The sequence below is a fragment of the Aristolochia californica genome, unplaced genomic scaffold (assembly GCF_029961685.1).
Source record: "Aristolochia californica isolate CCGP_79_NKW_82.1479 unplaced genomic scaffold, dmAriCali1.0.hap1 SCAF_16, whole genome shotgun sequence".
NCBI classification, from domain to species: Eukaryota; Viridiplantae; Streptophyta; class Magnoliopsida; order Piperales; family Aristolochiaceae; genus Aristolochia; species Aristolochia californica.
The window spans coordinates 19,468,734-19,491,917 of record NW_027181837.1 but is presented as its reverse complement, the minus strand read 5'-3'; the positions used below and the strand labels follow the sequence as shown (position 1 = coordinate 19,491,917).

General features: G+C 37.1%; 3 protein-coding genes across 4 annotated transcripts; 2 read left to right on the top strand and 1 right to left on the bottom strand.

The window, feature by feature from the left end:
* Positions 1-280: 280 nt before the first annotated feature.
* On the top strand, positions 281-2,908 carry LOC137952827 (protein SPIRAL1-like 1). Its single transcript, XM_068799901.1, has 3 exons — positions 281-383; positions 2,026-2,272; positions 2,640-2,908. Exons 2-3 carry the CDS (start codon positions 2,054-2,056, stop codon positions 2,724-2,726), a joined length of 306 nt encoding a protein of 101 aa, XP_068656002.1. The 5' UTR covers positions 281-383; positions 2,026-2,053; the 3' UTR covers positions 2,727-2,908.
* Positions 2,909-3,108: 200 nt separating this feature from the next.
* Positions 3,109-13,576, bottom strand: LOC137952826 (uncharacterized). Of its 2 annotated transcripts, none has more exons than XM_068799899.1 (11): positions 13,147-13,576; positions 11,606-11,755; positions 11,325-11,492; positions 10,934-11,086; positions 7,184-7,336; positions 6,738-6,899; positions 6,451-6,642; positions 4,190-4,373; positions 3,847-4,066; positions 3,604-3,727; positions 3,109-3,484 (listed from the first exon to the last, which is right to left on the bottom strand). In XM_068799899.1, the coding sequence occupies exons 1-11, from the start codon at positions 13,352-13,354 to the stop codon at positions 3,432-3,434; spliced, it is 1,767 nt and encodes a 588-aa protein (XP_068656000.1). In that variant the 5' UTR covers positions 13,355-13,576; the 3' UTR covers positions 3,109-3,431. The 2 variants fall into 2 exon arrangements, with proteins under 2 accessions (XP_068656000.1, XP_068656001.1); XM_068799900.1 differs by lacking the exon at positions 13,147-13,576 and adding an exon at positions 13,011-13,099 and having other exon boundaries at positions 3,110-3,484.
* A 1,438-nt stretch (positions 13,577-15,014) lies between these two features.
* On the top strand, positions 15,015-22,992 carry LOC137953586 (pre-rRNA-processing protein esf1). The gene is made up of 7 exons (XM_068801026.1): positions 15,015-15,846; positions 16,573-16,644; positions 17,264-17,478; positions 20,122-20,284; positions 20,470-20,598; positions 21,181-21,941; positions 22,486-22,992. The coding sequence occupies exons 1-7, from the start codon at positions 15,112-15,114 to the stop codon at positions 22,712-22,714; spliced, it is 2,304 nt and encodes a 767-aa protein (XP_068657127.1). The 5' UTR covers positions 15,015-15,111; the 3' UTR covers positions 22,715-22,992.
* The last annotated feature ends 192 nt before the right edge of the window (positions 22,993-23,184 follow it).

Genomic DNA, 23,184 nt, shown 5'->3' with positions numbered 1-23,184 from the left:
TTTGAAAGTTTCACTCTTTGAACGAAGAGTCCAATTGGAGCCTTCTCACGGACACAGGCACTGCTCCACGTCTGTCCACTTTATTACTCGAGCCGAGGACAACTATTTCAATAGTCCCGCGGGTCATGGAATTGTCTTAATTACACACCGACAGGCAAAAATGCCCTTAGCTACCTCTCCCTGTCACACCAGCGAGCGACTACAGTACCGTAGCCCGCACCCGCTTGACCACGTCCAAAGCTATAAATACCCTCACGTTATCTTCAATTACTCCCTGTCTCGCTCCCACTGTTATAAAAAAAATCTCTGTCACGTATTCCTTCTCTGCTCCGGCGACGAGTCTCCTATCCTCTCTCCAGATCTGATCTGGTTCGAACGGCGAGGTACGAAAAACACTAGATCTCTGTTCTCAACGATCTGCTCTTTCATTTTTTTTGCCGTTTTCTTGCGTCGTTTGTACGTAAAATTTCGTTAGTGTTGCTTTCTTTGTGTTTTTGTTTCTGATTCTGTGAGTGAAGAATCGTAGCCGGTTAAATGGCGGTTTGAACTGTCTCATCTGTAGAGGTGTTACCTGTTTCTGATCTGACTTGGTGAAACTTCTGTGCGTAATGTGATGATTTTGGTTTCGAGACATGGAAAATGTCTTTTTCTGTTTTGTAAATGAATGGCCACGGGTAGGCGGCAGCTTTTGACGTATTTGGACGAACATTTTGTGGATTATTGATGTCGGGACTTGGATTAGGGTTTATTATTAAAATGCGGGTGGAATTGGGGGACGAGTGGTTGATCTATCTCATGTTGAAGTGGATAGTGTTCTAGTGAAGATAGGTCCCTGAAGGGAAGGTCCTTGGTATCGCTTGAGCAATGATTAGTCTTAGGCAGCATCAGTGGGCTGACGCTAAGGAGGGATTAAGTAATTAACTGGCGCTTCTCCGGGTATTGTCTTTGCTAGCTCTCGGAGTGTTGCTTGGTGTTAGTTAAAAATATAAAATTATAGATATTGTGGAAAACCATGACAAACTGGTATGAAGTTGGATCGGATCTTAGTAGTAGACCCACTACGGCGAATATTTGTTAAAATCTGAGATGGAAATTACTTCTAGTTGCTCAGATTGGATCGGGCATCTGATTCAAAACTAACGTGCGTCACCTTTTTGTCTTGAATAGGTGTTGTCTTCGCAACTGTCTCTTGGAGTAGGATTCTAATGAAACTGTGGGCTGTTTAATTTGTTCTAGTCTTTGTAGCCATTTTATATGATAGGAGTTTGGTGTTCATATGTTTGTGTTGTTGGCTGATATAAATTTGATCCAATTGTTTTTTATTAGTTCTGGAGTATGGGATACCTGTTTCTGTTATGGTGATCCCATGTTTTAATTCATCTGTTTCCAACCTTATGGGGATTGGAATCTGTTTTTTTTTTTTCTTTTTCATGTGGTCATGGTGTTATCCGTTGTGAGTATTCCCTGAGATTCATATGAAACTGGAATGCACTTCTTCAAATCATTGCTAGGAGATTGATGTTGGACATCGACACTATCTCCCTTAATTCTGGCTGCATTTCATGGTCAGAACCAAGAAATCTGACTGGTTTCAGTCTGAAGATAAACAAGTTTGATATATCATCTACCAGTCATCATCTTCTGACGTATTGTCTGGGAATCAAGTTTGCAGCTAATGCGTGGCTTTTCCCAATCTGGATGTTCTGGGTACTATGAACTGTCGTTTTGCACAGATGTTAAAATTGAGGTCATCATCTTAAAAGCAATCTCTATATGCATGGAGTGTGATTGGCAGGTCTTTTTCTTCAAAGCAATTTCTTGTCAATGTCTATTTGATCCCCTGTTATGACTGTATACTGAGCAAATACTTTATGTTAATTAGGAACTTATGTCATCAAAGCATTTCCTTTTGCAGCAGCAATTATTTTCCAATAAAAAAAATTGTGGAACATTTGTTTCTTTCTTTGTATCTTTATACTTATTTAAATTTTCTCCTGGGAAGCTTATACTAATTTATGGTTCTAGTTGTACGAAGAGGAAAATTTAGGAGAGAATGGGTCGAGGAGTCAGTAGTGGAGGAGGGCAGAGCTCACTGGGCTACCTCTTTGGTAGTGGTGAAGCACCCAAACCTGCATCAAATCCTGCACCTCCACCTGTGCAGAAACCTTCTGAGCCAATAGACAACACAAAGCAAATTCCCGCAGGCATAAAAAGTGACCCAGCAAACAACTACTTCCGGGCAGATGGGCAAAACAGTGGCAATTTTATCACGGTATGAAAGTTTGATTGGCTTTAGCATTTGACTAATTATATCTTTCTGCACCGGTGATGTTTACTGACATTTAAGAGACTAAAGTAGACATTATGGTGTTCCTTTAAAAGGTTGGAAAGTTTTATGATTAACCATTGGATTAGAAGTATGTGTTAAGACTTTATCTAGTTTCTCTTTTCTTCATGGATTAGGCTGTTTTGATATATTAAAAGATCATTTGTTAGTTTAAGTTGCTGCATTTTAAGTGTTTAGAATCTTACATCTCGTCCAACATGTTCCATTTGGTTTGGGTTTTGTTCGAGTGAGAGAAGAAATCATATTAATATTTGCTTTGTCTGAACTTTCTTCGTAATGTTTCATGTTGCAGGACCGACCCTCTACAAAGGTTCATTCTGCCCCTGGGGGTGGATCTTCACTGGGTTATTTATTTGGCGGTGGTGGTAGTAGTAACTAGTCAGCGGTGGCCATGTTACTCAAGAAAATTCTTGGTGTTTTCAGAAACCTAGGTGAAACTATATTGTGACTTGCTCCCTAAAGACAAGACTGTTTGGTTATGTAATATAGCTCTTTCCTCGAGCTGCTCTTGAGTTTGTTGTTTCAAGATAAGGGGAAAAAACAACCCTTGTGTTGTTCTCATTTGCTGCTCTCTGAAGTTTTCTCCAATTATTGCCTGTTCTTCTTGTTTGGTGATTTTTATTTATCCTCTGTTCTGTTATTTTAGTATCAACGAGTGGTTGGCGAAAGGAGTCAAAAACTGTCGGCGACTCACGAGTTACATGGTAGGTGGGAGTGCTGGATGATTTGGAAACATGGTAGGTCTTATAATAGGTATTGATTTTATAAGAAATGCTATCAGAAAATAGAGAATTTTGTAATGGCGTACAGCTACAAATCGCTGGGCAATTTTGTCTGGTTTGATACGAGTATGCTATAAAATAACTGTCATACAAAATTGATTTAAAAGAACCAAGCCAATTACAGAATATCTACATAGAACCCCTAACTCTCACTACAAGGGCCTCAAGGGTGTAATTGCTCTCTATTTCTCTATTCGGTATTACATAATTGGACTGATCACGAAGTCAGCGCACAAATTGGCGGTCCTCTCACAATCTGCTGTATCTTTCATATCCAGCCGCTAGGGTGGATATGGAGTGTCCTAGACTGGTTTTACCAAGAGCCCATTCTCTTTCGCTCCTGTCCCTGGTTCATCTGATGGACCATCAGCACAGTATCAGTACAAGGAACTCCGATTCTACGGCCAGTCCTTCACTTTTTTTCCTCAAATACAGAATTTAATGCTTTTCAGATAGGTTCAAGTGCATGGGTACCTTGTTTTTTAGGCGAAGATCTTGTATCTTCTGCTGTTACAACAAGACTAAGACAAGGGCCTCCTGTGTTGTTCTTCGGAAGCTCATCAGCTGGCATTACCGACGATTCCGAGTTTCCTGTGATCTGCATAAAAAAAATTAACATTTCCCAACATTATGAACATGCAGTTAATGAGGTTTTAGAGGTTACATTTGAGAATTGTGATTTGACAGAACTTAGATTGTGAATGCCTTCAGACAAACCTCTTGTTGCTGAAAAACATCAGTTGGTGTTGAGTTGTTTGAATCAGAGGCAACCGTCTCCATTGGTGATCCTTGTGATGTAGATTCTTTGCCTTGTGCTCCCTCTGGCTGCATTTGATCTAAGCCCTTCATCTCCTGATTGCAAGTTCTACCAATCTTCTCCTTAGGCTCATACCCCTCATCCACCTTAACATTACTATCTTCTCGAATCGTCCTTTTCCTGTCAAATGAATGTATTTTTTTATATGTACTGTGAATTTTTGCCAAAGGAAAACAGATAACTGAATCAACTCCCTCAAAAAACAGATATGGAAGTACAATTTCAAAGGGCTCATTTACTCACCTACTTAGATATTCATTAGCTGCCTGACCAAAATCTGGCTTACAGGAAAATAATATGCCACGGAGGGGCTTCCCATTAATGGTAGTTTCAATTGTATACCCATAATGGAAGGAATCCGTAACCTTTGCTTGAAATAGCTTCTCCGAAGAAGGATTGAGATCAAGATATTGCACATTTTGCTTACCTGCATTGCAGAAAACAAGTCTAAGATACAAGTCACAGTAATACATTCCATTTCCATGAGAGAAGATATAGTATTACAGTCACATGCATGATATCAGTCACTAAACAAACTTAACCAGCCCACTCATCACATTTCCATCCATACATTCCTTTGGAAAGTGAATAGGAAACAATATAAAGATTTGAAAGAAAATTCAAGGGCCCCATTACATAGAACTGCTGGGTACATCATTAACACCATAACATTGCTGAAGTAAAATTGATTGATAATGGAGGAATATGTGTGACCAGTCACTACCTTCCCAACTCTAGGAAATTCCTACTTTTCAAATTTCAAAAAAGAACTTGAAATTTCAGGTGTTATTTTGTAACTAACAGTAGCTGGCCCAAGAGAAAATTCCACTAAGAAATTATTCTCAACACAAACAAAGAAAAAGAATGGTGCTTCAGCAGCCAAAAGAGAAGCTTGTATTATTCATCAAAGCTCATGAAGTTACAACAGATTGCCCTTATAACCTTGCTAAAATAGGTTAGAATTCTACTAAGACTAAACTTCCAATTACAATTGAATTATGCCATACTAAATTAAAACCACTTGCCAGAAAAGAATTTCAGCAACTAACTTAGACAAAAACTACAAACAATGGAGTTACTAACTTTAAGACTTTCCTAAATTAACTACTAATAAAGAAAATTTAATCACCAACACTTTCATAAAGAAAAGTCTCATGATGGGCACTAGTTGTTTTACAAAAAAATAATTTAAAAAAGATTATTAAAAATGGGGACTTGTTGACAAACTAGGAAGTTTCTAAAAGAAAAAGAATCTTGCTAACTTTCCCTTGATAGAAAGTACTAAAATAGAGTACTTTCCTTAAAGAGCGACTTTCCAAATAAAGTAAGTTGTCATCTTTCTATATATCTCTTTCTTTTTCTGTTTCCTTCTTTCATAAACCTTAAAATGGTGGCTTAGTCTATCCTCATAATTTTCAGCAACTTCTTCAACATTAGAGTTACGTACAGTGTCAATCATTTTACCCTAAATCTTGAATGATCCCTGTAAGCTTTCCTCAGAGTCATAATACCAGAATAAAGCACAGGCAATGAGTGCAAATGGTGAAGCTTGCAACAACAGTATGAGACTGCCCCCATGTTCAGGAGAGTCTGTGAGTCCACCTCTCTAAGCTGTCTAGAAAAATTGAAAGGACCTGAACTACAGTTCCTCTTTTGACAGTTCGGTGATCCTATTCTGAGTATACTGCTCATTCTTCCCAGCCTTCTTGTTTGCCTTTGAATCCCCAAAAAGTTTCTAAAGGAACATCAAAAGGACATATTATTCACCCCATTGACATCACTGTGAACAATTGCTATCAAATTACCATGTTTCACATCATCAGGCTAATTCCCAATTTCTACTAGTGATTATTTTAGGAATAAGATATATGGATAGCTCAGGGAAGAGAAAAATGGCTGCTTCTGTTTTTCTGGGTTTCTTATGGGTGTTAACTAGTAGGATAAACTTGAAGATCAACCATCAGTCCTTATAAACTTGAAGATCAACCATCAGTCCTTAGCTAAGTCCTGGTCAGAATCTGAAAAAGAGTAATGATCCTTATCAAGTGAAAGAACTCAGGCCTTCTCAACCAAACAATATATAGCATAGATGAACGGAAGGTTAGCAGTGGAATATAATAAAAAAATTGACATTTAAAAGCGACGGTAACTGACCATAAAGAGTGAAACAGTCCTGCTTCAAAGAATGGATTCTTCTATATAAATGCACAAATATACCAGTATATGGATTCCGTTCATATAAATGCAAAAATATACCAGTATATGAAATTCATCCACATATGGAAAAACTCCATCTAGATGGTCATATTCAGAAATATGGCATTTAAGAAGGCTGTATTTAGGAATTATACTTCAAGGGGAAACTCAAGAGAGGATGACAAAAAATTTGCCTAGTTAGCATGCATTTTTGGAGATTGCCCATATTCACCATCTAAAACTCAAATGAAGAAAGTGCATATGTGAACCAGAAACATCTTTATAAATTGGAAGGTAATGCATCAGACCTTCTTGACCAGGACTTGCAAAAGTCACCGGCTGGATGGCATTGGGCATCATCTCAAGCTTGGGAAAATCTTTAACATTTTCAGATCTTGTAAGTGGAAGAAGATACTGTTCTTGGCATTTCTTCTTCAACTCTCTCCTGAAAGAGAACTTTTCTTGCCTTGGCTCCTCTTCCCCATTTTGAACCAACATTCCTATTACAAAATCCACAAAAAGTTTGCATGAATTGAACTCAATCCTCTGGTTAAACATAAAAGAAGAGAGCATTTTGAAACAAGAAAAAGTTGACCTGTGTATAAATAGTACATATCTTCAAGGGCATCAAGACTCTGATTGCAGCCCCCCATGAAAACGAGGATGCCCTTTCTTGGGTCCAGACAGTCTCCAGCTACAGAAAATCTGGCAGTTGGACCTACTCCCGCGCTCTCAGCTTTGCTCCATACCCCAGTTTCTATGCAGAATGTGAATAGAGAAAAATTCAACAGAAAATCTAAAGTATAAACTGCTTAATGATTTCCAAGTAGCTAAAGCTTTAAAGATGGTGAAATCCTAAATGCATCACATGTTGGCAGATGAAACTGAAAGGACACAACAACTAAAATATAGGCACTTGGATGGGCAGACTTTAACATCATTCTCGAAACAGAAACTTTCAATTAAATTTTGTAGAGAATATATATAATTCCTTACACAAAAAGAGGTATAGAATAAAACTTAAAAGAAATAGATACATACCCACATTTAGTAAGTGGAGGTCGTCATAGAGGTTCCTGTCATCAGTAAATCCCCCAAAGACAAATAAATGTTTTCCAAAAGCTATGGTTGAATGGCCTGCTCGAGGAGTTAGCATCTGACCTGAAGTTTGTAGCTCAGTCCAAACAAGTTTATCTGGCAGCATGCCAGATATACATCAATCACCATAAATCAGCTACTTTAATTTGCAAGATACCATTAATTAGTATGTATAATAAATAAACAAAAACCAATTCACAACATGCCAAAAAATGTCATTATGTCATTATTTTGTGTTAGGAAAAAGTTGTCAATTAATGAAATTCTTCAAAATAACGAACATTTTATAAGAAATCACAGACATACCTAATTAGGTTTACCCAAGAACAGTAAATAAGTTGAAACAAAGTCCAGAATATTATACAATAGAAATTACTTCAACTCTTCCCAGTAATAGAAATAACCTATTCTAAAACCGATTATTTAGTGTCATCACAGTACATAAAGTCCAGTAACTCATATAAAAATCAAGTTAATTTCCATCCACTTTATCCTAAAAAATTAGTAAATAGTCCCACTTTGAAAGGCCTAATTTTCATGGATCTTTCTTATTCACATCTTCTCTTGACTCACTAACTAGAGGTTTCCAAGTTAGTTAATAGAAGTTGCCAGATTTTGCCCCTAAGAAGATTCTAGTATTCATAATCATCAGAGCCTCATCTCAGCCACGTTGGATTCAGTTACATGAATTCCCATCCATCCTACTTCATCATTCGCTAGTTCAAGTTTTAGGCAGGCCTTCACCAAGCCTTTTCTCACCACCTCTATTCATGTCCTGTCTGGCTTTCGTTTTTTTCATATCAGTCCTCACAACATCCTTTAAAAAACCCTTCCAATCTGCTGTACAACTCAACCTCCGCAAAGGTACTCAACCATTTCAAACAACATTTATTTACTGTCTCTTGGTGCTACTCTTTCAACTGAGTTCTTGTACATTAAGTCATAATATTTTTTTTCCAAATTTACTACACATCCACCTATGTTCCAGCTACGTCACCTTCATCTTATAGAGATGACACTTCTCCACTGGCCAAAGCAGTTCTATAAAGCATGTGTAATAGAACATTTGTCTTGTAAAACTATGTTTTCACCCTTTTCAGCATATGCCATCCACAATAGCCCAAATGTTAATCCACACTACAACCAGCTGACACCCTGTATCTATTTTACATGGTATATCCTCCTCAATCTCCTTCATTTTATAAATATGTATAGGTCAGCTCGATTTTTTCTCGTTTTTCCTTAGTTGTTTCACCCCATAACCTGGTGAGATTTGAACCCAATACCTCACACTAGATATCCTCGACGCAGTCACTAAGCCAAAATACTAATTCACTTCGACTATAACACAAGATTTTATATTTTACTTCCATAGACACTGCTTCTAGATTTAGCATTTTCTTTTTCTTTTTTTTGGTGGACAAAGATGCCCATTGCGGATAACCTTCACAAGCAGGGTTTTACCGCTTCTGATAGTTCTTGCCCTCTCTGCGGCGTTTGTGAGGAGTCTGTTCAGCATGTTCTCCTTCACTACAACTACTCTTGGAGAGTTTAGATGGCCATCTTTCAGAAATTTGGAATCCAATTGGGCCTTCAACAGGATCCTTTTGGCACTATCCAGATGGTTATGGGGACTCGACTGCCTAGAATCGGCAAACTGCTTCTCTCTGCTTGCCTCGCTCATATCCTGTGGTGTCTTTGGCTTGAGAGAAACAACCAGCGGTTCAACCTTAAATTCAACAACTTAAAATTATTTTGCACTGTGAGTATGATCTCTAGTTGGCTGCACATCAGGAAGGAGTTTGCCCCCCGAGCGGGTATCTCCCTTCGCTGGAATTGGAGTCTTCTTGCTCATATGGTGGGTCCCCAAAGGGTGCCTACCATGGCTGAATGGGTGCCTCCTCCTACTGATTGCATCAAACTGAATTTTGACGGTAGTGCTTTGGGGTGTCTGGGTGCGGGGGGAGTTCTACCCTATGCGAGGCCGGTTAGTATTGCAGACTTCAACACCGCTGAAGTGACTGCCCCTTCTCCATGGAGTAAAAATTTTCAAGGACCAACTGCGTGAAAAATTGCTCATTGAAGGGGAGTTGCTATCAATTGGTGCTCTAGCTCGGCCTCTCGCCCTTGGGATCATTGATTCACCCTTTCTTCTATTTCCGACATTGTATCTGCCATTTCTTGTACTTGGAATCATATTCCTAGATCAGCCAATTCCTCGACTGATAGATTAGCTAAACTTGGAACCTCCCTATAATCTCTCATTGTATGGGACGGTCCCCCCACCTTGTAATTATGCTCTTTGCAGCTTTTTAATATAACTCAGCGCTATTTCAGAAAAAAAGGACAAAGATGCTGGATTAATCAATTCAGCATATTCTGCATACAACATATGCCAAGAGATTCCCTTAAATAAAGGCAAAATTATTAAAAACAAGATGGCTATAGGCCACCATCCATGATAGTGCAAAAAGAGAGAAACTTAAACTGGTCCTTGGTGTAAACCCATGGTGATAAGAAACAGACTTGTGTCCCCACCCATCTTTCTCATGCAAATTAGAGCATACTAGTTACAAGTACTGAAAGTTTCTCATCAGTCTGATGAAAGAACAATCTTAAAATGTCTTAACCCTAAATTGTTGGACAGAGATTCGTTATTGATAAAAACAGGTACTAATTGGTTATTAAGTCCCCTTTCATTACGTAATAGGATTCACAAAATGTAATTGGCTGGATGCTCCTAAATTCTACTCCCCCTTGGCAATTAGTTTGTATATTCGGTTAAATAACTGATCTTTGTAAGCATATAGCAACCCCTTGCTTAAAAATCACAAGATCTGCACATAATTTAGCTGATTCTCATGCTAAAGAAGGTGTCACCACCCTCTATGTTGGTAGCTCCTTCCCTCTGTATTCTGATGCAGTCCCAAATGTTATTAAGGAGCAAGAGATGGGGAATGAAATGTCAAAAGAAAAAGAGTTGGAACACAAATAGTTTGATGTCCTCAAAGAAGAATCTGAGAAGATGAGGTTTGAAAAATCAAAGCCAAGAAGATCTCACTGTATTTCTGAGAAGCAGCTTCTCAAAACCTTAGGCTAATAAGTGCAAGGAGTTAATTTTCTACACAAAAAGGTATTTTTGGTTATTTGCCCTTACTTGGCAAGGTTATTTATATCTTTATTTCCGATTTTAAGCTCCTAGCTGATAGGTGCAAATGTTAGTAAGGTGAAGTGGGCTTCTTTGTAATTTTAAGGGAGGAAACTTAAGTGATGAGCAGAAGTGAGATTTGGTAATGGAATAGGAGGTTTTTAGGTTTCAATATACCAAAACCTAAAACCTCTCCACACTTCAGTTACGAATTTTGAATATAAGTTGCATCCTTTTCCTCTCTACTCTCAAATCCTTTTGAGTCTAGATCGGATTAGCAAACCTAAAACAGACTTACAGCAATTTTTTTAAGTCAGAGTCCAGTCGAAATACAAACTTGCTTGATTTCTGTTTTCCCTACAGATATAAAGTGCCAACTTGGTCGTTAGGGTGTGTTTTCACTCCACATCAGCATCATATTGTGAGGCTTTTCTTCTTTACTGCTTGCTCTTAGTAATAAACATCACGTTTTCAACAAAAAAACAGTGCATGTTTTAAAACATAATGAAGGTCCATAAGATATTTGTAAACTATAAATTCAATACCTGCATCAAGAACATGGACATCAGAGAGATAATAATCTGATGAATCTTCACCTCCAACCACAATTATTCTGTTCTTCCAAGATGAACAGGTATGACTATCACGGGCAGAAGGAGGGGCCCCAGATGTTATAGCTTGCTTCCATAAAAAACTTTCTGCAGGTCCCAACAAGAGGAATGACATCAATAATATAATCACCTTCCATGAAAAAATAAAAAATAAAATAAAGGAAAACAAAAAGAAGAAGAACAACAAAAACAAAATTAATGAATTTATCACTTTTTAACAAATCTATCAATCTTTCAAGAAAACAGAAGAAGAAAAACAAGAGACTCTGCCTAAAGCAACAAAATGAACAGACACAGAATCCAAAGCTAGCCCTCCAGAATGCACCTGTGTCCAAAATATACAGATCATTATAATATAGTTCTTCTGGGTCATTACAGGATTTCCCACAGCCTCCAAATATGAAAAGCCGTTTATCAACAACTGAAGCACTGTGTCCCTCCCTTGGTGCAGGTCCAGCTCCACTAAGATTTGGCCTTATCCATGTATTGGTTGCTAGATGTATGCACAGAACTTGTTAGTACACATCAACTGGAATAGGCTAAAAAGAGAAGCAAAGCACTCGTGTCATACCAAAAAATTGAGTCTATATAAGCAGAGCTACTTACAAGTGTCCAATATATGCAAATCATTCAATGGATATTTCCCATCTGTGCCCCCAAAGACAAAGAGATCATTCCCAACAGCAGTACAACTGTGACTATCCCTCGGAGAAGGTGGAGTACCCTTCACCATTGGCTTACTCCATGTCTGCTTTACTGCACAGATATCAAAACAAACAACAGAGAAAGCCTGTAAGCAAGAGATATTTGTTACAAAAGCATTTACAACATTCAAAAGAACAAAACACAAATAAAAAATCAACCAAAAAACTGTGAATATGTCAAGAAAGTCACACATTTATATAAAACCGTAGCATGACAATTTGAAGTTTGAATACACAAAGAGATAGCCAAAAATTTGACAACACACGCGACTAACAAGACTAGAATATCTAAAAATGAAAATGAATCTAACAAACCCCAAAAAATGAATTAATAAAAAAAAAGAATCAAAGATAAATCCAAGACCACACACTAGAAACCCCCATGTGGCCATTAACCACAGAGAACTCTTATAGTTTCATGGTCCATTTCAACTCAATGGACTAAGTAACACAAAAATATTTTGCATAAATTAGAGAAGCCTGAGTAAAGAATGGAAGATTAAAATTCATTTCGAGGTTGTAAAAGATACTTCCAACATGATAGTTTTGCTAGACATATAAAAGGTGAGCAGAAAATAAAAAAATCATAAAAGCCAACAAGAGCCTAGCAACAACTTAAAGGTACTGGAACAGGAGGCGTATATAAAAGATTCAATGTCCATAAACACGACTAGATAGCCAGACTTGAAAGGAAACATGAATCAGTATTTAGTACATTGCAAAATCAAAGTAGCAACATCTGTCTAAGACATAAAAGCATCAACAGGAAAGCAAAGATGAAGAAAAAGATACAGTTCGTTAACTAGTTCACCGAAACATAATTAAAAAAATGCATTAATATTCAAGGGCATTCCCTGATTCTACATATCTTGTGTAATGATCATCAAAGAAAAGTGCTAAAAAAAGAAAAGAAAAAAAAAGATAAAAATGTAGCCCACCGGCCCGCCCGTTACAAAAAAGAAAGGAAAGAATATTCACCACGAGGTAGAGATGCTCTAAACTACAAGAAAAAAAAAAAAGAACATTGAAGTAAGACCTCCTTTAGATTTGATGGATAGAGCAAAAGAAGACGAAGCCTAACAAAAACCGCCACATGCAGAAAAGATCGCAGATGGATTTAAAAGTAAGTGAGGGAACAATGACGAAAATATAGAGCATGAAAACATGCATATCAGTGAAGTAAGGGAGTCCCTTCCCCTTTTATAACTAAATGTAGATGCACCAGAGATACGACCCAAAGCAGTAAATTCAACAACGAAAAACGCAGCAGAAAGCTTAACATTAGCAGACCGAGTGAAGAGAAAGACCTTGAAAAATACAAAACTACCATATCCAGACGCATCAGATACCCAAAAACAGGAAAACCAACTAGACAACAAGTTCAGAGAACAGCGACATTCAGACGGAGCTCCCTCTAAAACAATTTTTTTTTCCAATACCCACATGTATCAAAGACGTGAACATCGTTAGTCTGGCAGTTATCCTTGCCATAGCCACCGAAAACATACAGAAACCTCCCTCCTTTGACAGAATTGCAAGTGTGGCCCCACCTCCTACCGGGCCCCAAAATCCCTCCAATTCTCCCCGGCGGTTTCTTCCCTTCTGAAGTCTCCCGCGCTCTTGTGTTAACCTGCACTTTCTCCCACCTCATTCTCAACCGAGCAAGTAAAAAACGGAGTCAAAAAGAAAACAAGAAAATCAGCTTTTTCTTTCTCTGCAACTGAATAGGATTTTCATATGCACGAGTCATGGAAATCCCCTCCGCTTAGTGTGTAAACATAACATAAAATGGAAATGAAGATCCCCAAAGAAGACAAGAAGGAAGAGATCCACCAAAAAGGGGGTAATTACAAGGGAAGTAACAATAAATGAGGTAAAAATGGTTGGCGCCTCTGCCACAGCCCACAGCTCACAGCCAGGCTCAAGACGGAGAAAATAATAAATAAACGGTGACGAGTGACAATGCATATTTCATTATTCCATCACGCCATGCCTGAAATTGAAACAGCATCTTCCTTGTGTTGGACGGATGAGATTACTCGAGAAGAAATTGACACGTTTTGCTTGTATATACACGGGTGGCACGTGCACTGCATGCAGAAAATTAAAAATAATATATTTTTTGAGCAATTTTTTCTCTTTTATAATTCAAAAAATAATATAAAATATTAAACGTATTATTTTTATTACTTATTAGCATAAACCTATGAAGAAAAAATATTAATTTTTGATACAAAATTAATATTGAAATTCTTATTATAATTCCCTACACTCCTTTATTTTGTTTTTCAAAGATTTCTGAGTTTACTCACATGAAATGTGAATAAATATGTAACTATCTATTTAATTTCATATCGTCAAAAGGGTCTAATTAGGGCTGTCCAAAAATAATTTCAACCTCTAAAATTTTTTCATCATTTTTTGTGCGTTATATAGTTGTTAATTTCAAAAACGATACTTTGACTGCTCTCACATAGTCGTATGCAAATAAAATAAATATCATGAAATTTGATCATACAATAGAGTTGATTAAGCAACAAAGTTAGTAGGCGAAAGAATTACTAAGTGACACATGATGACAATGTTCAATCTCGTGTGATGACCACTGATAATAAAATTGTATTAGAAGTCTTCACATTTGACCATCAGCGACAACAATTTTTTTGTGAAAAAATAATAAAATGCAACAAAGATGAAATTTTTGTACTTTTTATGTTAATGCTTCTCTGCAAAATAACATGAATCAACAAAGGGAGTTTCAGGTATTTCAATATCATGATGGTATGTATGATGTCTATGTGGCTCAAGGAAAATCTTATGAGGCTGATTTTACAAATTTTGATTTGTACATATAACTATTTTCAAGTGGAAAGAAATCTCTATGCCAATGTCATTGCAATATGTGAAAAAGTCAATTATGTAGTATTTGATATACAATAGAGGTATAGTAAACAAATATATGTAATTAGTTTATATCTTCTTATAAATAGACTTTATTAGTTCAATATGGGTGCACGAGTTATTCCACCCATTGCAAAGAGGCAACCTAGTTGACTACGTTTTGTTTGTATACATACGAAAACTTATAGAGAAAAAACGTGATAACTATTTTTATGGTACATGTAAACAATCAAGGCATAATGCTAGAAAATGTTGAAATTCGCCCATTGACACCCCAATAAACACTCAAGAAAGTAGCAATAAAAAGTAAATACTGTGTAATTCAAAGTGAATTCACTTCGATTTGACTGCCCTTAGTATGGCCAGTGGAAAGGGGAGGGCAGGCCCTTTTCGCCGGTCCAATCGTTTGGGTCTCTCATACACCTTCAACCTCTGCAAAACCCTCAGCAGCGGGAGTCCGAAAATCATATATAGTTATTACTCGAACGGAGCAGACATTGAGCCGCCATGCCAGCAGAGGAAGAAAAGAAAACGAAGAGTAAGAAAGAGAAGACTAATAGACCCATGGCAGGGGATCGTCACCGGAAGAAGAAGAAAGAAAAGGAGAAACCCAAGTCTGAGGAGAAGTCTACTAGTCCATTGGCGGAGGATTTTCAAGTGAAGAAGATGAAGAAGAAAACAAAGGGGGAGCCCATTACAGAGATTTCGCATGATGAGATGAAAAAGAAGAAGGGGAGGAAGATGGAGAAGGATACGGCTATTTCAGAGCGCGCCCATGATGACAATAAGAGCGACAACAGCGGTGACAATGTCATCACTGATCCCCGTTTCGCTGATGTACATCATGACCCTCGATTTCAGAGGATGACAAAACAGAAAGTCAAGGTTGCTATAGACGATCGCTTCAATCGTATTTTCACGAATAAAAACTTCTCTTCCTCCTCTGCGCCTCTGGATAAAAGGGGTAAACCCAGAAAAAATAAAGCAGAAAACCCTCTTCTTCGTTACTACTATACAGAAGAAGGAGAGAAAACAGAGGAAGATAAGAAAGTGGAGTTGCAGAAGGGCAGCACCCGTTCTTCATCTGATGAGTCTTCGTCGGGCCCTGATTCAAACGACTCTGAGGCACCCGTTTCCGATGAATTTGATGCGTTGGAGAGTGAGACATCTTCGTCGACTTCTAGTGATGAGGATGAAGACGACGAAGGACTTTATTTGGAGGAGGACCTTCCTTCAGAAAAGGTGAATTTGGGTGGATTAATAGCGATTGTGTTTTATGCAAATGTGCTTAATTCGTGACTTCAATTTAGTAGGAGTGTTTATGATCCAAAACACAATCTTTGTGAAGAAACCTATCAATATAGTAGTGGGAGAGAGTTATTGTCTTAGCCAACATTATTTGGGGTCTTTTGGAGCCTTACTAGCTTCATAGATTTGGTGCTTTCAGATGACTGTAAATTGCTTTAACAATGTCAAAATCTGAAAATTGTTATGGCAACACCATAGAGTAGAGAATTTTGGAGTTCTAAACTAAAGCCTCCGGTAGGTTTATTCATATTGTCCCACGTGCCTTAGGAAACATTTAAATAGTTTGACTGTTCTAGTTCTGCGATTCTCTGTTTTTATGTATTTGTTCGGTAATATATTGACCAAAGGTTGTGGTCTTCCAAAGTCATTCATATGTGGGATGATAGACGAGCAATTGATGTGCTTTTTGTCTTTTATATTTCTTGTTTCTGTCCAGGTCTTGTTGATTTACTATGTGTAGAGATAGGAAGTCATGCTTTTACAGAATGAAAATGCCTCGCCAGTTCATGGGGAGTTTTTCTAATGTAGGGTATTTAGTTCATGTCTCACCAGGGTATGTGGTGCAGTTTGTTAGTTCAATCAAAACTTGTAGTATGTGAATATGTTTTGTACTATACATCTATTATGGCCTCTTTTGACTTGTTTAACATGTGGATACAGGAAGATATACCGGTAATTGAACAAGAAACTCATAGACTAGCACTTGTTAATATGGACTGGAGCCATGTTAAGGTATGTAGGTTTTCTACTTATATTTTTTTCTCTATATCATGCTGAAGTTTGTTTAAATTAAGAGTTTTTTAATCGGTAAAATGCATATTTTTGGAAGCTATGCCCAGTTCTCCTTCATTTTGATGTACATTACCGTCAGAGAAGTGACGGTTTACATTTCCTTTGGTGACATTGTAACTTGAGGGATTTTCAAAAAAAAAATTGTAACTAGACGGGATACTAATGTACGTGGATTTTTAAAACTGGAAAAGATTTGCTGAAATTCTGTTATTAGACTAGGCATTTCTAGAACATAGATTTCTGGAGTTCTCAGGAGGTACTAATTAATAGGAGAGAAGGAGAGGTATGTGATGGTTCACGGTGCTGCTGCAGTTGGCATTGCATCATTTTGATCGGGTGGTGTACTGATTTGGATGTCTCTGCTGAATGTAATTTGTTCAGCGTGGGAATTTGGAAAGCTATTGGGAGACTGTTTATAGTATGGCTGGTGTCTTTGGTCCTTTATTGCATCAAATTGTGTTAAGATAGCAAACATAGTTACAGAACTTTCACAACTATTTGATGGTTTTTAATTAATTAGATTGGCTGATTGGCTGAATTGTCTCTTTGGTTTTTGTAGGCTGTTGACCTTTATGTATTATTGAGTTCATTTCTCCCTAAAGGGGGACAACTTTTGTCAGTGGCAGTTTATCCATCTGAATTTGGTCTTCAGCGCATGGAATATGAGGCCAAACATGGACCTGCTGATCTCTTTGATGGTGAAGAGAACAGCGATGACGATGATACGGAAGTAGATAATGAAAAATTGCGAGCTTATGAAAAGAGTAGGATGAGGTGTGAATTATGTATATTTTTCTATATATTAGATTGGTGGATTCTTCAACATCTATCAACAAATATGATGGCTACTTTTGTATGTATCTTGTTTTTACTCCATTTTAATTTATTCTTTGTTGTATTAGCATATTCAAACTAGAGCTAGAACAGTTTTTACCAGTTTTATATATGCAAAATACAGTTCACACATATCCTGCACTAGCTGTAACTTTTTCAAACATGCTGTGGAGGGTACTACTCTAATCTTAGCCAAAACAGTGTTGAACCTCTTGAACTGTCATCTCAGATACAATTGGAAGCAACACTCTTGACAAATGTTTCTACTTTGTACTCCTGTGAGGTTACCTTTTTTTTTTTTTTTTTTCTTGAAATAGGAAAAAAGGTTTTGATCAACGTGGGGTTATTTTATCCCTCTCCCTCACATGGGCCTTCTTTATGGCTCCTGTTTGCAGACAATTTTGGTGGAGACCTCTATACAAAGACCCGATTTGTTACTGAAGAAAGGTGAGATTAAGGAGAAATAGGAATAAATAGAGAAGAGGGAAGAGTGGAGAGAAAATGGAGAAAGCAGCAATGAGAAGGCTGCTCTGGATTAGGTCTCAGAATTCGAGCCTAATCCTCTTTTATATCACTTAAGTGAAAACTACAGTAAAAGACCGTAATGCCCAAAGATGTTTATGTCTCGTACTTGTACATACCAGAATTCAATGCAATTTAAGATATAGATAGTTGATAGGTAGCCTAACAAGCTGGAACTATGTGACTGCCATATGTAATGGTCAAACATCCAAATTTCCCTTGTACCAGTATTTCAACAGATACCTTGATAAAGTTGGGTCTATGACCATCTCAAAATGCCTAGCTGAAGTTATGAGGCCTCTTCCCATGTAATTAATCAGCATAAGTTCTTTAATCCTAGATCAATGTGGGACTATTCTAACAAATGCCTTTCTGTATTTTCTAAAAATGGAGATTTTGTGGAGTACCTCTTTGTTTCGAATATTATTATTCTTGCCATTATTTAGTTATTTATTGTCTTATTTATTATGTCTAATGGGAATGTCAAGGAATTTGTTAGTTTTTTGCTCTATGTTTGTGTGAGATGAATGAAATAGATAAAGAAATAATTACAATGTTTATTTTATTTATTATATATATTTTTTTGGGGTGGTGGTGGTATGCATTTAATTTCATTTCAAACAGCTAAAATCAAAAGCTGTACAGTCACTCTATATTTACATCATCCATGTATACAAAACAAGACCATCTATAAAGACACTAAAGAGCTTTAAAGTAGAAGGTTATTAAGAAAATATTATTTGAGATCATGACCTTCTGGATTATATTGCAGTCAGTTACTTTATATTTGTTTTTTGCCATTGTTTAGTTTGATTAGAATTTTAAGAAAGCATCCATCACAAGTTTTTAGTCAACATAAAAGAACATAGTCATTTAGAAAATCATAGAAAACAGATTTCCTTATTGAGGAAGATGCATCTCTCTCTCTCTCTCTCATTTAGAAACAATAAGCTACTTACAGAGTGTAATTGGCTAAAATGGCTCCAAAAAATTCACTACCCCTGAAACTGACAGGTTCATGTGGTTTCTCTTTCATCGTTTTAAAAAAAATGATGAGATAACACATTTCAAAGCTTACACTGAAGCTTCTTGTCTATGTATTAGTTTATCTTGGTTTGGAGGTGTCTCTTTGTGGCAAAGTGATTTGGGCAGAATTTGCACGACTTGTATATTTAAAGAGGCTTTAGTTAGGAACAGACTTTCTTCTTGAAACTGTGGGAGAATTTTTTTCTTAAGCAGAAAAACAATGAACCTCAACCACAAATATAGAGAAAACATGTTTTTCGCTTTTTATTGACTCCCATTGGAACTTCTTAAACATTGTCAATTTGATAAAAAATTAACTGTGGTGGGTCTGTGCGGGTGAATATTGCAGTGGAAATAAAATTTGAGTTGAAATTAGGGGAGAAGTTTTTGTTATACTTTGGTGGCATTAGAGCATTTGTTATTGTGGCTTTTGGGGGGTTTTCATAGTTCATTATCTCTGCGAATCACTCAGGCTTTTATCTAGCACTTTGTAGAATTTGATTAAGATGGAATATCAGGAGCGGACATTGGAGAAGAAGACTTGCAGCAAGAAAAAAAGAGTCATTAGGGGTCACATGCAAGGAAAAACAAGATTGCTCTTCACTCTTAATCTTTACAGCTCTCAATTCAAAACTTATAGAAAGGCAGAGCTACCCTTATTACTGCCTAGATGTATTCAACTTCTAGTATTGACTGGATAACCCAATGACTAACCATGGACACCACAGTGGCTAAAACACCCTAACTACACAACAAATATTTATGAATACACTTAATTTGTATCCTGGAAAAATTTGGACATTACTTCACGTTATTTTTGAAGAGAAAATCTTACCTGCTGATCATCATTGGAAGGCTTGAGGAACTTTGTTTCTTTCATAGTGCTTATACAAAATGCTACTGCCTCTGGTTTGCTTGATCAATATGACATATGTTTATGTCCATCACCTTAGAGTCATTGTATCATCATTTTGAACTGCTTCTTGAACTTGTCACCAACCTCATTCCTATTGCTCATATTTTCATTTTCTTCAGGTACTACTATGCTGTTGTTGAGTGCAATTCCAGTGCCACTGCAGATCACCTCTACAAAACTTGTGATGGGACCGAGTTTGAGAGAACATCTAATGTACTAGATATGCGATTTATTCCTGATTCTATGGAGTTCAAACATCCTCCTCGTGATGTTGCAACAAAGGTAGATCCTTTTTTTTTTTTTTTCTCTTTTAATGAAATTTTGGATGAGTGTCTTTTCATTGTAATTTAGAAAATGAGGTCATGGGTTCTTTTTTTTTGGTGGTTTTGATTGCTTTTTCTTAACTCTGCTTTTGTTTGTAACTTTTCTTCTTTCCACTGAAGCTCATCTCTTGCTGTTCTTATCAGGTACCTTCAACTTATGAAGCCCTTGAATTTCATACTTCAGCATTGCAGCAGAGTAAAATTCATCTCACATGGGAGGAGGATGAACCAGAACGTCAGAAGATCATGAAGAGGAAATTCAATTCTAAACAGGTGATGTTATGAACTAGTCCAGAGTCTCCTCAAAGTTGTAGTTCTACTATGTCCTAGACAACAATTTTTACTAAATGAGAAAGCCTTATGATTTTTTATTAGACAATGCTGTATGTGCAATTTGTTAAATATGAGATTGGTTATTTGGAGAACAATAGCGAGAGAGTGATTCATGTTAAAGAATCCTGTCACCACAGATGAATTATTCTCTGGTTGACAATCTCATGGATCAGAAAGATAGTACCCTGCTCGTGGTTGGCCAATAGACATGTAAATCTTACTCATCCTCCAGCATTATATTTGGTATTGTGTAATAGTAGCTATATCATGTGATATTGGTCCACAGATCAACCACCACAATCATCATCTGCAGAGCTCTATATGTATCATGTACTTAAAATGTATGGTGATTGGACAGAAATTTCTATATATTGTTTGTCTCCTATTGATTCCTTATCCACAATTCTTCTGTTAAAGTACTATGTGGATTTTTATGCCTGTTCGCATATTATTATCTTTCAAATAACATATGATTTTTTTTAAGATACTGACAGCGGGTTGTTTTGTTATTGGCTATCAAAGCTAGATGAACTGGAGTTTAAGGAGTTTTTGGCTTCAGATGATGATGAGACTGATGAAGATGATGAGGATTTTGAGGAATCCAAGGCCTTGCCTGATGGTGAGAAAGCCCAGAAGGCCAATAAACGTGATCAGTATCGTGCCCTTGTTCAATCAGGAGATGGGTCAGATTCTGAAGACAGCGATAAAAAAGATATGGAGGTTACTTTTAACACTGGTTTAGAAGACATTAGCAAGAAAATACTTGAGAAGAAAAAGGACAGTAAGGTGGAAACTGTTTGGGAGGCTAATCTTAGGAAAAGAAGCGATAAATGGAAAGCAAAGAAGAAAGGTTCCAAGGTATCTTCAGATGACGACACTTGTGATTTTGACGGAGAAACACAAGTCCAATCAGATGCAGATGATTTCTTTATTGAGGAGCCTTTGGAATCTGATACTAAAGTTGGTAACACAAACAGTAAAAATGATTTACCCAAGAAGGTCAATGGAAAAAAGAACAAGAAAGATAGCATTCAGCCTCTTGGATCAAACGAGGAACAAGAAGCTACTAAAGAAGAGCTGGAGTTGTTACTGGCTGATGAGCAAGGTGTTGAGCATGGCATGAAAGGGTATAACATCAAAGCCAAGAAAGGGAAGGGAAAAGGGGGGAAGGACATGGTTGCAGAGGAAATGCTTCCTAGCAAGGCATTTATTAATCAACGTTTTCCGGTTTTGTCGACTTCTCATGGCTTTGCTTTGGACCCCACAGATCCCTCATTTAAATGGTATTATTTTAGTCATCTTATGGTGCTCCACATCCTTGTTTATAGATTTGATTGGTTAGTTTGTATATGAAAATTTATAAAATACTTAATTGTCAAACAAATCTGAGAATTTGGACCTGTGGAAGAATTGCTTGTTGAGGTTCTGCTCGGCCTCCAGCACATTCAGTTTAGTTGTTTTCTTCAAATCATTATTTCTGCAAAGCCTTGATGTAGGGAAGAGTCTTGGGTTTTTAAATATTTTGTCTTGGTGGTATCTGATGGGACCCACCAGTTACTCTTTTCTTCCTTTCCTTTCCCTGCCATTATCCTTTCTATTCTTCTTCCTAGCTTGTCCAGTGATGTTTTTTCAGCTACTACTTGCTAGTCTCCTTCTGTGCTCTGTACCTGTATCCTCTTATTAGATGCTACACTTGGTTTCATTCGTTTTATGTTATGGGTTTTCATTCGTTTTTGGTGATGTGAGTCATTTTTTTGGGTCCATTAGGTAGTGAGCAGAGCAAGTAGGATTTTGCATCATATATTAACGTAATTTGGATTTCTGCAGGAGTGCAACTTATGTACGGCAAGAGTTGGCAAAGCTTAAAAAGGGTGAAGGAGGAGATTCATTACAGAAACAAGACACTGAACCACCTGAAGAAACTCAACCTTCAACAGGTAATATGGCTGAAGAGAATGATCAAAAGGATTTGGATTCTTCATCGAAAAAACACAAGCTCGAGCTCTCATCATTGGTGCGATCAATTAAGAGGAAGGTCGGATCGGAGCAAAGTTGACACAGTAGGGCCAAGTGGATCTGTTTAAAGTCATTGACTGTGTTCCTTGATGGATGAGATCGAGAGATCCCCCAAAGTGGAAGCTTAATATATCCGGCATCTGGCTTTGTTACCAGTTATAAATTTATTATGATGATCTAAATTATTTCTGTTGAAGAATTCTTTGTATGGAAAATAATCTCTTCAAAGACCTCAAAGTAGATGTGTTGTGAGTTGTGCTTCAAAAGTAACTATTTGTTAAGCATCATTTTGGAACTGGAGAATGGATAATGCAGAAATGTTTGTCCAAGAAAAAGAAAATCAAGAACACTAAAAGAAAGCAAGCAAAACAGAGTTAGGTTTTTCGAAAACCGACCTGATGTGATTTGACTCGATGCGCTTTCTGTATTGGATCTTCGAAACTAGAGGCGATAACATATTGGGATTTTCTCTGTTGCAGAGTCAAATAACCTATCTTGGAACTTGAAATA